Genomic DNA, 16,012 nt, shown 5'->3' with positions numbered 1-16,012 from the left:
CGGTCTGTCAGTGGAGTGCATGTGTCCCAATTGGGCCTCCCAGTGGCTTTGACAGAGCTATGGACAGCATACCCAAAAGCACATGGAGGATATGTCAGACCATTGAGCTTGCAGAGGACACCTGGTACCATAGCAGTGGAAAAAGCGCAGTTAAATTGGTCAACTACCACAGTGAAGCATGACAGCACATTTCTGAGCCAACAGAGACCAAAGGGTGGACTGTGTCAACAAATGGACCTTGGAAAGATATCCTCATCTTTGCATCTGTGAGCTCAACAGCATTTTAGAACCATTGAAACCACTTGAGCAGAACTCTTGTGGTATATCTATATCAATGACTTGGTAATGACATCAGGTGCCATGCCCCATTCCTCAGTACTGAGGTGGTTAGCAGGCTGGGTGTGGCATATCCTCTTACTCTGCCCTTTCCCCATATACAGGTAGAAGGAACAGAAAGTGCGGATACAATGGCATGAACCATTTTTCTGTGATACTAAACCTTTTCTATTTGAATCAACTGACAAACATCATAAAATTTTTTATAAAAATAAAAATAAAAACTGTTCATCCTTGCTGCAATTTGCAGACATTTAGTTTCAATTCATTTTGATGTGATTTTTTAATCATTTCTAAATTCCTGTTCATTTTGCTTTTTAAATAATCTTTGAGATGCTCTATCAGGTCATTTATTTGAGATATTTTGATTGTTTTCTAACTGTGTCATGTTTTAAATGTCCCTTTCAATGCTGTTTGGCCACATTTCATGGGTTGTGATATTTTTGCTTTTATTTTATTTTTAAAGATTTTTTTCTACAGATTTATTCAGTGACACATAGGTCATACATTAGCATCATTTTCTTCCAGAAAGCTTTTACTTCCTTTTTCATTTCATCAGTTTCACATTGGCCATTCAGTAGCATGTTATTTAACTTCATGACTTCATGGTGTAAATTTTCTCTTTTTCGCATATTTCACTTTTGCTTTATGGCTTTTCATTAAGGGCATGTATAATGACTGTGTCATAGAAACTTTCATAAACAGTGTGAAGATACAAAAGCATGTGCAACTCTACTTTCAAATTAGAAATGGACTTCCAATGAAACTGTTAAAAATATCTTGACAATAGGATGATGGAATCTCTGTCCATACCTACAATGTCAGGATACACTTAAACAACAGAATGATGGACTGTTTATGACGGACTATACTGTTATAATACTATGGGGGATATTAATGAAGAGAAGGTGCTTTAGGATATATAAGAAGAAATTCCAGAACTAATGGAAGTGTATCACAAACTAATAAAATTAATTATAAAAATATTTGGAAGAATATATACTTCCACACACATACTATGAAACTAATATTACTCTGATAATAACATTAGATATCAAGGCCTGTGCAGTGGCAACCTGACCAATAATCTATCTGCAGATTAAATGACTTAATCAGGGCATAACACAATAGTCTAGAGACTGAAATCCTTGCCTTCCATAAGGTAAGATCCCATTTGGGCACCATTTCGTATTCCTGCTGCTTCTCTACCCATTCTTGCCTGTGGCCTGGGAAGGTAGTAGAAGTAGCCTAATTCCTTGGGACAGTGTACCTGCATGGGAATCCAGGAAAGAAGCTCCTGGCTCCTGGCTTTGGCTCAGTTCAGCTCCTGTTGTTATGGCCACTTGGGTAGTGGACCAATGCATGGACAATCTTACTCTCTGTCTCTCCTCCTCTCTGCAAATCTGACTTTTCAATAAATACATGCATTTATGCAATGACCAGAAAAGGATGTTGACTACTGGCTTCAGATTAGCTCAACTCCAAATGTTACAGCTATTTGAGGAAGGAATCAACAGATGGAAAATTACTCTTACAATTCCCAGTTTCAACATATAGAAAGCTATAACACCACAGCAAGTAGTATAGGACCTTCAGTATAGACAGAGATTAAAATAAAAGAAACAGAGACCAAAAGGAAACCTTATTTCCATTTTTCTACTGAATAACGTGAATGATTTATTTCCATATAAGGGAGAGGCCTATTCAGTTCAACAATTAGTGCTGCTACAATTGGACAATCACAGTCAAAACAGAAAAGAGAGTCTTTTTTTTATCACTCTGTACAAAGCTAACTCCAGGGACTGGCACTGTGCTGTGAGAAATTAAGTCTCCTTCTGCATCAGAGTCATCCCATATGGGTGCTGCTTCAAGTCTTGACTGCACAAATTCCCACCCAGGTTCCTGCTAATGTAGTTTGGAAATGTAGCAGAAGATGAGAGAAATTCTAAGGCCCTTGCTTCAGGTAAAGACCTTCATGAATCTCCTAACTCCTGGATTTGGCCTTGCCCTGTCCCAAAAACTTGAGGAAATCTTTGATATAAACCAGTGCAGAGATGAAACTGGCTCTCAATCTCTCGCTGCCATCTCTCCCACCAATGACACTCACCATCTTTTTAATTCTGCCTTTCAGATAAAAAACATACATAGCTTTAGAAACCTAAAATGCATCAACTTACAATAGAGGAGATATAAAGCTATACAATTCTAGCAGAAAGCCAAGCGGGTTGAGTTCATGACTTCAGATTTGGCAATGGATTCCTAGACTTGATAATCAAATCACAAGCAATAAAAGGAAAATACACAAATCACACGTCATCAAACCTTAATCATTTGCACTTACACAGCAGCTATTTAGAGTAAAAGATACCCACAGACCTAGACTCTCACTATTGTCCATACCTGCAGTATTAGGGTACATTTAAATAGCAAAATGTTGGACTTATGATTGCTTACTAATGACCATGCTATTGCCATAATACAGGAGAAATCACAGGGGTATGAATTTACAGAGGAGTTAAGGGAAATCCAAGAGCCTATGGAATTGTGTCAGAAGATGAAGAAATTTAGGAACTAATAATATTGGAACAAACAAAAAATGATTTACACTAATACAGAAACTACCTACAATGGTAAAAGATACTTACAGAACAGGAGAAAATGTTACAAACCATTTAACTGTAAAGAGACTTTTCTCTACAAGATAAGGAATTCTTTCAATTCAATAACACAGGAAAAAAATAATTTAAATAGAATGGTACTGGAACTTGAGTAGATGGTTATTGAAAGAAAGCATGACAATGGTGAATGATGGCTATGTAATTATCAATTTGAGCATGAACATCAAAACCAGCATGGGTTATGACCTCTATCCAATAGAATGGCTATATTATGAAGATGCAAGAGTCAAGCACAGGCAAGAAAGAGAAAGAGTTGGAACCTTATATACTCCAGGTAAGAAAGCAAAATCATACAGGTATTATGGAAAAACACTTGAAAGATACTGAATTAGCTAAATATAGAATTATTGCCACTAATTCTACTACTGAACATATATACAAAAGATTGAACAGGATATTAAAACACAAATTTAACATGAATTTTCAAAGAATGAACACAATTTTCAAGACAAAGCAATAACAATTCAAATGTCCAACAACTAATGATCCATTGAGAAGCAAAATATTGAAAGTTACATAATGGATCATTACTTGCTGCCTAACAGTGATTGAAATAAACCAATCACAAGGGAACACGTGTGAAACAATTCCATTTGAATACGGTTTAAGAAATAATCTATGGAGATAAAAGATTAATGCTACAGGGGGCAAGGAGTAATGAGAGAAGAAACAGAATTACTGAATTGACAAAAATGTTCTAGAATTGGCAACAATGATGGCTTACACTATACATTTAAAATATGTATGTTATTGTTTATTAATAACTTCTGAAAGGCATATTTTTAAAAAAATGAATAAATAGTGCTATACTTACTGACTGAGAAAAGTAAAGGACTAAAGAAATTAAGATTCAATAGCCTCCTGAAATTTTTCAAGAAGGGATCCTCTGGGTTTCTCAGGGAATCAATGTTCACACCAAATGATATGCCAGTGATCACATCCATGCTGTATGCCTCAAAGATTCTGTGAAGAGAGACACAAGAACAATTAAAACCAGCACCTACTTGCCATTCTTCAGCCACACATGCAGCAAGAAGTGCTGAGAAAACACATGTCAAGCACAACAGGCAGACAGCCAAACCATTTCTGGACCACATCTGGAGGCAGGTATAGGGATCCAGTGGCTTCAATTTAGTAAGCACACATCACCAGTAGGAATTCTGGCTCAAATCCAGCCGACCACATTTCTGATCCAGCTTCATGCTAACACATCCTGGGATGCAGAAAATTGTAGTTTAACAACTGGCACCCTATCACACATGCAGGACGTACATGAGTTCGAAAGTACAGGGTATGGTGAACCAGCAAATAGAATGTATCTCCCTCTCTACCATTGAGATAAACCAATTTGTTAAAAAAATAAAACTACCACCTAGATCATTGGTATGAACATTGCTTCTGTTACTCACACTCACATATGTCAACGGTGAAATGTGCAGTTGTCTTTGTCCTGTGGGTAGCAGGGACTCTAGGAATACTAGGCATGCATCTACACTCAAGAAAAGCTAAAGACCATAATCACACAGGTTACAGAAGTGTGTGCTGTATGTGGATGTAACTGGTGTGGAAGACCTAAGCTTTAGCAGGATAGGGTGGGATAACTCACTCTTTCCAGGAAACTCAAGAAGGTGACATTCATCTAGGTCTTGACTCACACCAGACACTATTGGGAAAGATGCTTTTTCCCTAGCACACTACTAACCAACAACGCTCTGCTCTAAATTGCAGGAACTTCATTTCTCCTTCCCTCCATCCATTGACAATCCTCTAAAATACACCCTGTTTTCCATCACGAGAATCTGAGGTAGCCCTGAAGGTAGAATTCACTTTAAAATCATGGACAACCATGGATAACTATAAGAATAAATCTCCCTTAAACCTACTATTAGGCAGACTTTGCAACTATGTGATATGCTCCCTGCTTCTCCAGGAATTTGTAGTTTACAAAGTCTACTACTAAATAATACAAAATTTCCACATAATGATTAGAGGAGCAGAACAGAACAGTTAGGATGCTGTTCGGGATGCTGCATTCCACGTGTAAGTCCTCAGGACAAATGTCAGCTCCACTAATAAATCTCAGCTTCTTCAGAATGCATGTTCTTGGAGACACCAAGGAACAGCTCATGCACTGGTGTCATTCAACACCCAGGTGAGAACTAGATTGAATCCCTACCTCTTGGTTTAACTAATCCCTACTTATTGCAGATATTTAGAACCAGGAGATGGAACATATGTCATACTCTAGGCCTCTCATCACACCAAATAAATATACTTACATAAATAACAAATTATTTTTAGTTGAGATAACAAATTTTGTTGTCAACCCCAAATGGCTTTTCTGGACTTTCTCTCTCCACATATTCAAGAACTTTAAAGTAAAAAACATACTTCAATATTTAGCATTTTTCTAATATCCTTAGCAATATCATGAAGGCATTTCAGTTCTTCCTACACACATACTGGGACTCTCCTGTCATAGAGCTTGCTTCCCCAAATGTTCCAGATGCTTCCCCTGCTGCCCCAGCCCTATTCCATACCATCTACCAAAACAAAAACAAACAAAATTTTAACTTTGACACAATCATTTTCCTTCTTTCTACACTTGAATTTTGTCTCTCAAGTACTCAAGGTGACAGTCAAGCTAGTTACTCCGTTATGTGCTTTATTCAAAGAAGGCCCAACTCTGTCCCCAACTCCCTTTGAGTTCAGCATGACATTTTTTGACTGAATCATTGGAGTTTACGCAGCATATTTGCTATTGTATGCTCACTCTAGGGATTCCAGTAGGGAAATTTCAAATCCAGGCCATGCACTGGAAGAGCACTGAACCCCACCCAAACATTGCTACTTACACTTTCACATTGATGGGCTTGCCTTTTTCTGCTTCTTGACTCAGATTTTTCACCAACACATCTCCATAATCGGAAATGATGGGTAACATCTAGGTACACACACAACACCAGCCACAGTGAGATGCAGAGATTTAAGTTACATAAGGAAATAGTTTTCTAATGCATGTTGCAGTAACATAGGTCTAAGAATACAGCACACAATTCACAGTTAAAATAAATATCCAAGTCAAAAGCAATGGATTACAACAGTAGAGGTATTTCAGCAACATCTTTAATGATCTAATGTCACTTCTAGGTCACATACACAAAAAGATCATTTTGAGGAACCTTGAGCCCAATGAATTTCCCCTTCAAATTCACAAGGATTTTATTTCTAATTCACTCCAGACTCAGCGAAGTTTCTACTTAAACATCCACTAATCTCTTACCTCCTTGAGTTTTCCACTAGTGAAGGTTGGAGTCACCAGTGTTCTAAGTCTCTTCCATTCTTCATCCTTAGAGTTGGTGAGGGTGCTTTTCATAAATCCCACTGGTCCCAGACACTAGAATTCAAATACAGACATTTTCATCGTGCATACATTCTAAGGATTATCACTGTTGTAAATATTTGTTACATACATCAGTCATTTCAAAAGTATTTAGTAGAAGTATACCAGTTGCTATGCTAAGATTATGTGCTCAATAAATATTATTCCAAATGCCTAGAAACATAGGATAGTAGGTTTACTATGGTCTGGGCCATTTTTCCTCCATTTTCCTATAAATGTTAGTGTGCCATATATCAGAGAATCTGTCCTTCCAGCAGACAAAACAGAAGAAGGACCATAGAACATCGTCTAACATAGAATAGAACAGAAATGAGTTGCTGGTGGAAGGTCACATGGTCCACAAGAATTATATCTTTCTTTGAATCAAATTATTGTTTTCCATTCCTCTGCCTCACTCTCTATACACAGAAACATGCACATGATCTACAACTGATAAAAGAAGAGAATTTTCCTTAAAAATAAAAATGGGGTTCATTTAGGTTTAGCTGTACCGCTCTGAGTTATATATCCCCTCCAGACAATGAAATCATAGTATCAAAGAAAGAACTAAACTCTGAAGTCCTGGATGGAACAGGAGCTTGTTATCTTAAGCCCAATAAACCGTACACAGAAAAACAAACACCAAACGTTTCTCTCACGTGTACAGGTTTTATAACCCATTTTGAACAGAGAGGAGTGATTGCTGCAGGCTTTCAAGGACTGCAGGAGGAAACAGAGAAGGGTGTTGAAAGGCAGGCACCATAACACTGTGTCATAGTAGGATTTAGGGATTGATACTAGAGTGGCACATCTATACTTCATAATAATGTATTTTTTAATTGAATGAAACACTGAAAGAGAAGAACTCATTGGCCCTGGCTTGAATAAACTTTAAGAAAATAGAAGGAACAGTGTCAGTGGGACTCAATAAAGGCACCTACTGCTCTACCTATGATCCAGATCCCTTCTAATGGCCAAGGAAAGCAATGGAGGATGACCAAAATACTTTGGTTCCTGCATCCATGTGGAAAACCCAGAAGAAGCTCCTGACTCCCAGCTTCAGTTGGACCAAGCTCTGGCCATTGCAGTAATTTGGGAGAGAACCAATGGATGGACGCTCATGCTCTAAGTCTCACTCTTACTCTCTTTCACCCTCTCTCTCATTCTTTCTTTGCAATCACCACCCCTTTCAGTAACAGACTTCTGGTATATTTAATGAAAACCCTGAAAAGAATTAAGGACTGAAAATATTAACTACCTGATTCATTGATTCTACATGTATTTATTGAAATGCCATACAGTAGAATGAAACAATTGTATTATATGTAACCACAAAAACTTGCATGTTTATACAATGACTTTTTAAAAGTAGAAAATACCTCTGAGATCAGACACCTATTTGTGAGGCCAGCATGTGGCATTTCATACTAAACCTCTCACTGCAGTTCTGACAACCTATATCAGCATTCACAGCCTATATCAGCATTCTGATCCAGCTCTCTGCATATAGCCTGTAGAAACTGCATACAATGATGAAGTCATCTGGTACCTGCACCTACATGTGAGACCCAGAAGAAGCCCCTGGATCTGGGCTTTGGTTAAATCTGCTCTGGCCACTGTAGCCAATTATGAAGTGAACCAGTGAATGGGAGATTTCCCTCTCCATCTCAACTTCTTTCTCTGCAAAATCTGCCATTCAAATAAAAATAAATAATATAAAAAATAAACTTATTTGCTATTCTGAAGAGATAATGAGATTGTATGGAAGTCCATTTGTCTCCATATTACCACAAGAAGACAAGGAAAAGAAAGAATTATATAGACTATCCTGAGACTGGTCGAGCAACTCAAAATTCTAGGAACATTTTTCCATCTTCTAAAGCAATAATTTGTTTAAAATGAATGTTTCAACATTGTACAAGAAAATAATTCAAACAGAAATACAGGCAAATTTTCTTAACTTGGTTAAAAAAAAGAGAGATGCTGTGTTACCAAAAAAAGGGGGAGGAGGGGAGTAGAAGATAAGACTTTCAGTCAATATACAATGCAATGGAGAAAGTCAACATTTTACCATTCCTATCAGTCAGAATTAAAATGAAATCACTCTCCTGTTAGAGGTATGAAGATACAAGATAAATACACTTGCAAGCACGTCCAATATATAAGTAATTTAGGTAAAAAAAAATACACTAGTTTTATAGCTGCACCTAGTGTCACCCAGAAAAACAGTATGAAGCAATTATGAGTCTTCCCTGATCATTTTGTAAGTATCTAATATTTAAGAATAGAAGTTTAACAATTAATACTTAAACTTGAAAAATATCTCACTACCTACCCGCCGGTTTATGAAGACAGAGTAACATTCCTTCACAAGCACTGTTTTTATCATGTCTGGATCAGTGATGGCCAGCACAGGCTGCGGACCCTCAAACCATCTATTATGGGAAAACAGAAATGATTAAACACAACAAGCCTGATGCAGCAGGCACAGCCAAGGCCAGGAACCACACTTTGATCCTGAGGTTATGTTTCTTATACCCCTTTTTTACAACATAAAGCAATATCCCTTCCTGGTTCAAGTTAGAGTAAGAATGACACTTTGATCCTGACGTTATGTTTCTTATGTCCCTTTTATACAATACACAGCAAGTTCCCTTCCTGGTTCAAGTAGGGGTAGCATATACAGCAAGATTCCAACCACAGAAGACACTCCTAAATTCAAAAAATTAAGGTAGATCAAGTGAAGAAAATGCATTTAAAAATGAAATAGTTTTTCTAAGAAGCCTTTCCCTGTCTCTTGGGGAGTGCTTCCAATGTTTTCCTTTAATAGTGTAATGGTTTCTGAATGTACATTTAGGTCCTTGAACCGTTTAGAGCTGATTTTTGTGTATTGGGACAGGAGTGGGTCTTCCTTCTTAATTCTGCATGCTGCTATCCAGTTGTCCCAAAAGCTTTTGTTGAATAGACCAGGCTTTTTGCCTGGATTGTTTTCAGTTTTCCTGTTAGAAATCAGTGGCCTGTACATGTGCAGGCTCCCTTCTTGTGTTTCTATCCCATTCTATTAATCTCTGTTTCTGTACCTGAGTGTTTTGATGACCACTGCTCTGCAGTAGGTCTTCAGGTCTGGAATTGCGATTCCTGCAGTATGAATTTTATTCTTCAGGATAGCTTTGGGTATTAGTGGTCTCTTGTATTTCCAGATGAATTTTTATATCATCATTTCCATTTCTGAGAAGAATGTTGTTAGAATTCGGATTGGGATTGTGTTGAATCTGTATATTACTTTTGGGAATATGTTCATTTTTGTGGAGAGTGGAGCCGCACCTCAAAGATGGCACTTGTTGATCAATGCTTCGTGGCACAAAAGTGGTAAACAGGTTTCGGGAAGTTATTGAGGATTGGGCCGAGCACGCAGGGAAGCTACGTGATCTAAGTCATGATTGGTGTGCTTGCCGCATGCTATGAGGAGCTGTGTATGGATTGGTTTGTGTAATGTGAAAAAAGCTGTGGGTAAAAAATGGTTAAAAAGGGGATTTCCCCCAGGCGCGCTCCTAGCGCTATGTTGTAACTGATTTCGCTTTGCCGCTACACTTGAAATCCGCAGGAATAAATTTTACAAAGAGTCTATACCATGTCGGAGTTTTGCTCGCAGGGTGAGGGACCCCGACACATTTTGACGATGTTGATCCTGCCAATCCTTAAACATGGTAAGTTTCTCCATTTTAAATCTCTTCTTCTTTTTTCTTTTAATGTTTTATAGTTTTCTTCATAGAGGTCTTCCACACATTTGATTTGATTAATTCCTAAGTATTTAAGATTTCTGCTCTCTTAAAGTGGACCATACTTACAATTTCTTTCTTGGGCATGGAATTATTTGTATACACTAACACCACATATTTGTGTTCATTTATTTTGCATCCTGCTACTCTGCCAAAGTCTCTTATGAGATCCAGTAGTGTCTCAACTGTGTTTTGGTTCTCCTATATAGAGAAACATGTTATCTAACAAACAGATTCTTTCAGTTCTTCATTTTCAATTTGGAATCTTTAATTCCTTTTTCTTACCTTATAGATCTGGTCAGGATTTGCAATACCATATTGAAGAGAAATGGAAACTAGACATCCATGCCAAGTTCCAGATTTTAATGGAAAGGCTTCTAATCTTTCTCCATTTATCATGATGCTAACATTGGGTTTTTAATGAATTGTTTTGACTGTATCATAGAATGTTCCATCCAAAAATCTATCCATCTCTTCTAGGTCTTCTGATTTGTTCACATATACTTTCTTATAATATTTCCTAATCACTCTTTGCATTTCCCAGGTATCTGTTGTTATATTTCCTTTCTCATTCCTGATGCTATTGATATCTATCTTCTCACTACTTTTTAGGATTTGTTGAGCTATTAGGAAGGCCATTTTGTTGATTTTCCCAAAGAACCAGCTCTTTTATTTATTGTTCTTAGTGTAGTTCTTTTAGTTTATATCTGGGAAAATTACCTTTCTTATTTTTATTATTTCATTTTTTGCCTACTATTCTTGGGATTACTTTGCTGTTGCTTCTCTAAATGCTTCAATTATAGACTTAGCTTATTTATTTGTTTCCTTTCTGGTTTCTTAATTTAAGCATTGCTGGAGATGAACTTTCCTCTTGACACTACCTGGATTGTGTCCCATAAGTCTTGATATGTTGTGTTCATACCTTCAGTTGTTTCAGACAATTCTTTAAATTTCCCTTTGATTTCCTCTCTAACCCATTGCTCATTTTGTGACATATTATTCAATCTCCATGTGTTTACAAATCTTCCTTGTTATGTTGACTTCTTGGTCTCTATCTTCACTCCATGATGGCGTGAAGATGCATGGTATAATTTTGACGTTAAAATTTGCTGAGGTTTGTTTTGTGGCCTACAACTTGGTCAGTTCTGGAGAAGATTCCATATACTGATAAGAAATAGTGTATTCTCTGTCAGTTTGATGAAAGGTTCAGTACATATTAACTAAATCCATTTGTTCTAGAGTTTGGGTGAGTTCTGTTTTTGTTTTACTGAGATTCATTCTCATCCATCTGTCTGGTGATATTAATGAGGTATTAAGATCACTTTCAGTTTCCTCTGATCTTTGTTGGTGAGATGTATATGCTTTAAGCAGTAGATAGATGTAGTTTGTTTTGTGACCTACTCGTACAATCTGTGGTGTTTGATTGATGAGTTTACATTCAATGATAATATTTATAAGGGTAAGTTTGATTTATTCTTTGATTTAGTTTTCTGCTAGGCTTTTAGCAGGATGTTCTCCACATTTGTCTTTGGTTTTGGTAGCTGTTATTCCTTTGTTCTTACACAAGAACATCTTTGAGTATCAATTGTAAGGCTGGTTTGAAAAGGGCAAATTCTTGGAGTTTCTCTTTCCTGTGGAAGAATTTTATTTCAGTTTCAAATACACAGAGATGCTTTACAGAATGTTATTTTGGGCTGAGAAAAGTTTCCTTTTAGAATCCGAAATATATCACTCCATTCTCTTCTGTCCTATGCTGTTTCCTCTGAAAGGTCAGCTTTAAGTTTTATTGGGACTCCTCTATAGGCCACATGAATTTGTTGTTGTTGTTGTTGTTATTATTATTTTCCTTTGTGCATTGAAGGATTTTCCTCTTATTCGACTGAAGAGAGCTTGATTATCACATGTCCCAGTGACATTCACTTTTTTTTTTTATTGTTGCTTACATTGTATTATGTAGTACAGTTTTATAGGCGCTGGGGATTCCCTCCACCCCTCCCATACCCCTCCCCCCATGGTGGATTCCTCCACCTTGTTGCATAACCATAGTTCAAGTTCAGTTGAGATTCATTGCTTGCAAACACATGCCTAGCATGAAGTTCAGCGTCTTATTGTCCAGATAAGTTCAGTGGCCTCTTGGGGAGACCTTCTATGGTCTGAAGATAGGTCTAACAGAGTAAAGATCCGGTCAGTTAAAAGCCCCAACAAGGCCTCAATATCAATATACAACATTATGGAATTAATTGACATAGTATTGGGTAAACAATATGTTAAAAATGATGCAAGTTCCATTCTTCGAAACATCTGGGTTGAGACAGTATCAATGACAGGTTCAAAAAATAACAAACAACCATACAAAAATTACAGGTTAAATCAAGGCAAACATGTGGTATCTAATCTTTTGGGATTCACTCATTTCCCTTAGCATTATAGTTTCCAGTTGTGCCCATTTAGCCACAAAGAACTGCATTTTGTTTTTTTTAATAGCTGAGTAGTATTCCATGGAGTAGATGAACCAAAGCTTTCTTATCCAATCTTCTGCTGATGGGCATTTCGGTTGCTTCCATGTTTTTGCAATTACTGATTGTGCTGCAATGAACATAGGGATGCATGTTGGTTTGTCGTAAAACAGGTGTTTTGGATATATTCCTAGGAGTGCTATTGCTGGGTCATATGGTATGCAGATTTTGAGTTGTTTGAGTGTTCTCCAGACTGATTTCCATAGAGGCTGTACCAATTTGCAGCTCCACCAGCAGTGGAGTAGGGTTCCCTTTTCCCCGCATCCTCGCCAGCAAGCGTCGTTGGTGTTCTTGTTTATGTGGGCCAATCTTGCTGGTGTTAGGTGGTACCTCATCGATGTTTTAATTTGGATTTCCCTTATTGCTAGGGAGCTGGAACATTTTTTCATATGTTTGTTTGCCATTTGGACTTGTTCCTTTGTGAAATGTTTGCCCATTTCCCGTGCCCATTTCTTGAGTGGCTTGTTTGTTTTGGTTTTTTGGTTGTTTTGAAGTTCTTTGTATATCCTGGAAATTAGCCCCCTATCGCCTATATCGTGTGCAAAGATCTTCTCCCACTCTGTGGGTTGCTTTTTTACTTTGTTGATTGTTTCCCTTGCTGTACAGAAGCTTCTTAGTTTGATGAGGTCCCATTTGTTTATTCTGTTCTCAACTGCTATTGCTTTTGGTGTCCTTCTTAGAAAGTCGGAACCTACTCCTAGGTCTTGCAGGGTATTTCCTACATTTTCCTGCAAGAGTTTGAAGGTTTCTGGATGTAGGTTTAGGTCTTTTATCCATGTAGATTGGATCTTGGTGTATGGTGATAGATGTGGGTCTATCTTTTTGTTTCTACAGGCTATCAGCCAGTTGTCCCAACAACATTTACTAAAGAGGCCTTCCCACTTGCTTGAGTTGTCATTGGTCTTTTTGTCAAAGATTAATTGGCTGTATTTGTGTGGGTTCCCTTTTGGTGCTTCTATTCTATTCCATTGATCTTCCCTTCTGTCTTTGTGCCAGTACCAGGCTGTTTTGATAACCACTGCTCTATAGTATGTCCAGAGGTCCGGGATTGTGATTCCCCCTGCTAACTTCTTATTTTTCAGGATGGTTCTAGCTATTCGTGGTTTTTTGTGTTTCCAGATGAACTCTTGAATCATTGTATCCAGTTCCGTGAAGAATGTTTTGGGCAATTTGATTGGAATTGCATTGAAAATGTATATTGCTTGTGGTAGTATAGACATTTTAATGATATTGATTTTGCCTATCCAGGAGCACGGGATGTTATTCCATCTTTTGAGGTTTTGTTCAATTTCCTTTTTAAATAGTTTGTAGTTTTCTTCGAATAGGTCTCCTACGCTTTTGGTTAGATTTATTCCCAAATACTTCATACTTCTCTCTGCTATTTTGAATGGTATCCTGTTGGTTAGATCTTCTTCCATCTTGGTGTTATTTGCGTACACTATGGCTGTTGATTTTCGTTCGTTAATTTTGTACCCCGCCACTCTGCCAAACTCTCGTATAAGTTCTAGCAGTTTCTGTATTGAGTCTCCTGGTTTTTCTATGTATAGGATTATGTCATCTGCATATAGTGAAAGCTTGACTTCTTCGTTTCCTATACGTATGCCTTTGATTTCTTTTTCTTGTCTTATGGCCTCTGCAAGTACCTCTAGGACTATGTTGAATAGCAGTGGTGATAGCGGGCACCCTTGTCTTGTTCCAGATCGCAGTGGGAAGGGTTCTAGCTTTTCTCCATTCAGTATGATACTGGCATTGGGTTTTTCATAAATTGCTTTGATTATGTTGTGGATTTTCCCATCTATGCCTACTTTGGCTAGAGTTTTTAGCATGAAGAGGTGTTGGATTTTGTCGAAAGCTTTTTCTGCATCTATTGAAACTATTATGTGGTTCTTGTTTTGCAGTTTTTGGATATGGTTTATAACATTTATGGATTTCCGAATGTTGAACCATCCCTGCATTCCAGGGATGAATCCTACTTGATCCGGATGAATGATCTGTCTGATGATTTTTTGAATTCTATTGGCTAGGATTTTGTTGAGAATTTTAGCATCAATGTTCATCAGAGAAATAGGTCTGTAGTTTTCCTTCTCTGATGGTTCTCTGTCCGGTTTTGGGATTAAGGTGATGTTGGCTTCATAGAATGAGTTTGGGAGGGTTGCTTCCTCCTCTATTGTTTTGAAGAGCTTGTAGAGGATTGGGGTTAGTTCTGTTCGGAATGTTTTGTAGAATTCTGTAGTGAAGCCGTCTGGGCCTGGGCTTTTTTTCGTTGGGAGATCTTTGATGACTGTTTCAATCTCTACCTCGGTTATGGGTTTATTTAATTCTGCAGTTGCCTCCGGACTGAGTTTTGGTAAGTGGTGGGAGTCCAAGAACTTTTCTATTTCTTGGTGGTCCTCAAATTTGTGGGAGTACAGTTCTTTGTAGTAATTTCTAATTATTTTCTTAATGATTGCAGTGTCTGTTGTTATGTTGCCTTTTTCATCTTTAATGCTATTGATTCTCACTTTCTCTTGTTTTTTTTTTGGTCAATCGGGCCAGTGGAGTGTCTATTTTGTTTATTTTCTCAAAAAACCAACTTTTTGATTTGTTGATTTTATGTATAGTTTTTTTGATTTCTATTTGGTTTATCTCCTCCCTTGTTTTGATGATTTCTTGTTTCCTATTGTGCGTGGGACTCTTCTGCTGCTGTTTTTCCAGATCCTGGAGGTGTGAGGTTAGTTCCTGTATTTGGCGTCTTTCTTGGGCCTTGACATGTGCTCCGATTGCGATGAATCTACCTCGTAGCACTGCTTTGGCGGTGTCCCACAAGTTTTGGAATGTTGTATCAGAGTTTTCATTGGTTTCCATAAATTTTTTGATCTCATCTTTAATTTCTTCTCTGACCCATTGTTCGTTTAATAGCATATTGTTCAATTTCCAAGAGTGCCTATACTTCCTGGGGAGTTTTGAGTTGTTGATTTCCAGTTTCATCCCATGGTGGTCTGAGAGGGTACATGGTATGATACTAATGTTTTGGAAGTTGTTTAGATTCGCTTTATGTCCTATCATGTGGTCGATTCTGGAGAAGGTGCCATGCACTGCTGAGAAGAATGTATAGTCTGTGGCCTTAGGATAAAAAGTTCTATATATGTCTACTAAGTCCAGTTGTTCTATTGTTTGTGTGAGCTCTGTTGTTTCTTTGTTGAGTTTTTGTTTCGTAGACCGGTCCATTGTTGTTAGAGGTGTGTTGAGATCGCCTACAAGAATTGTGCGGGTGTCTATGTCTTCCCTTAAGTCTGTAAGTAATTGCTTTACGTAACTAGGTGCATTAAGATTCGGTGCATA

General features: G+C 37.6%; 1 protein-coding gene across 1 annotated transcript in view; it reads right to left on the bottom strand.

Annotated features, from left to right (window-relative positions):
• Nucleotides 1-16,012, bottom strand: part of LOC121156613 (cytochrome P450 3A6-like) — a 66,149-nt gene that overhangs the window by 36,500 nt on the left and 13,637 nt on the right. Inside the window, exons 4-7 of the mRNA XM_040980404.1 lie at nucleotides 8,732-8,831; nucleotides 6,298-6,411; nucleotides 5,870-5,958; nucleotides 3,829-3,977 (exon numbers count right to left, since the gene is read on the bottom strand). Of these exons, the coding sequence (XP_040836338.1) occupies nucleotides 3,829-3,977; nucleotides 5,870-5,958; nucleotides 6,298-6,411; nucleotides 8,732-8,831 (452 nt within the window). The remainder of the gene's footprint in view (nucleotides 1-3,828; nucleotides 3,978-5,869; nucleotides 5,959-6,297; nucleotides 6,412-8,731; nucleotides 8,832-16,012) is intronic.

Source organism: Ochotona curzoniae, unplaced genomic scaffold, assembly GCF_017591425.1.
Source record: "Ochotona curzoniae isolate NIBS_2020 unplaced genomic scaffold, NIBS_Ocur_1.0 contig_3437, whole genome shotgun sequence".
NCBI classification, from domain to species: domain Eukaryota; kingdom Metazoa; phylum Chordata; class Mammalia; order Lagomorpha; family Ochotonidae; genus Ochotona; species Ochotona curzoniae.
Note: the sequence above shows the minus strand (reverse complement) of the source record. Positions and strands in the feature narration are given on the sequence as shown.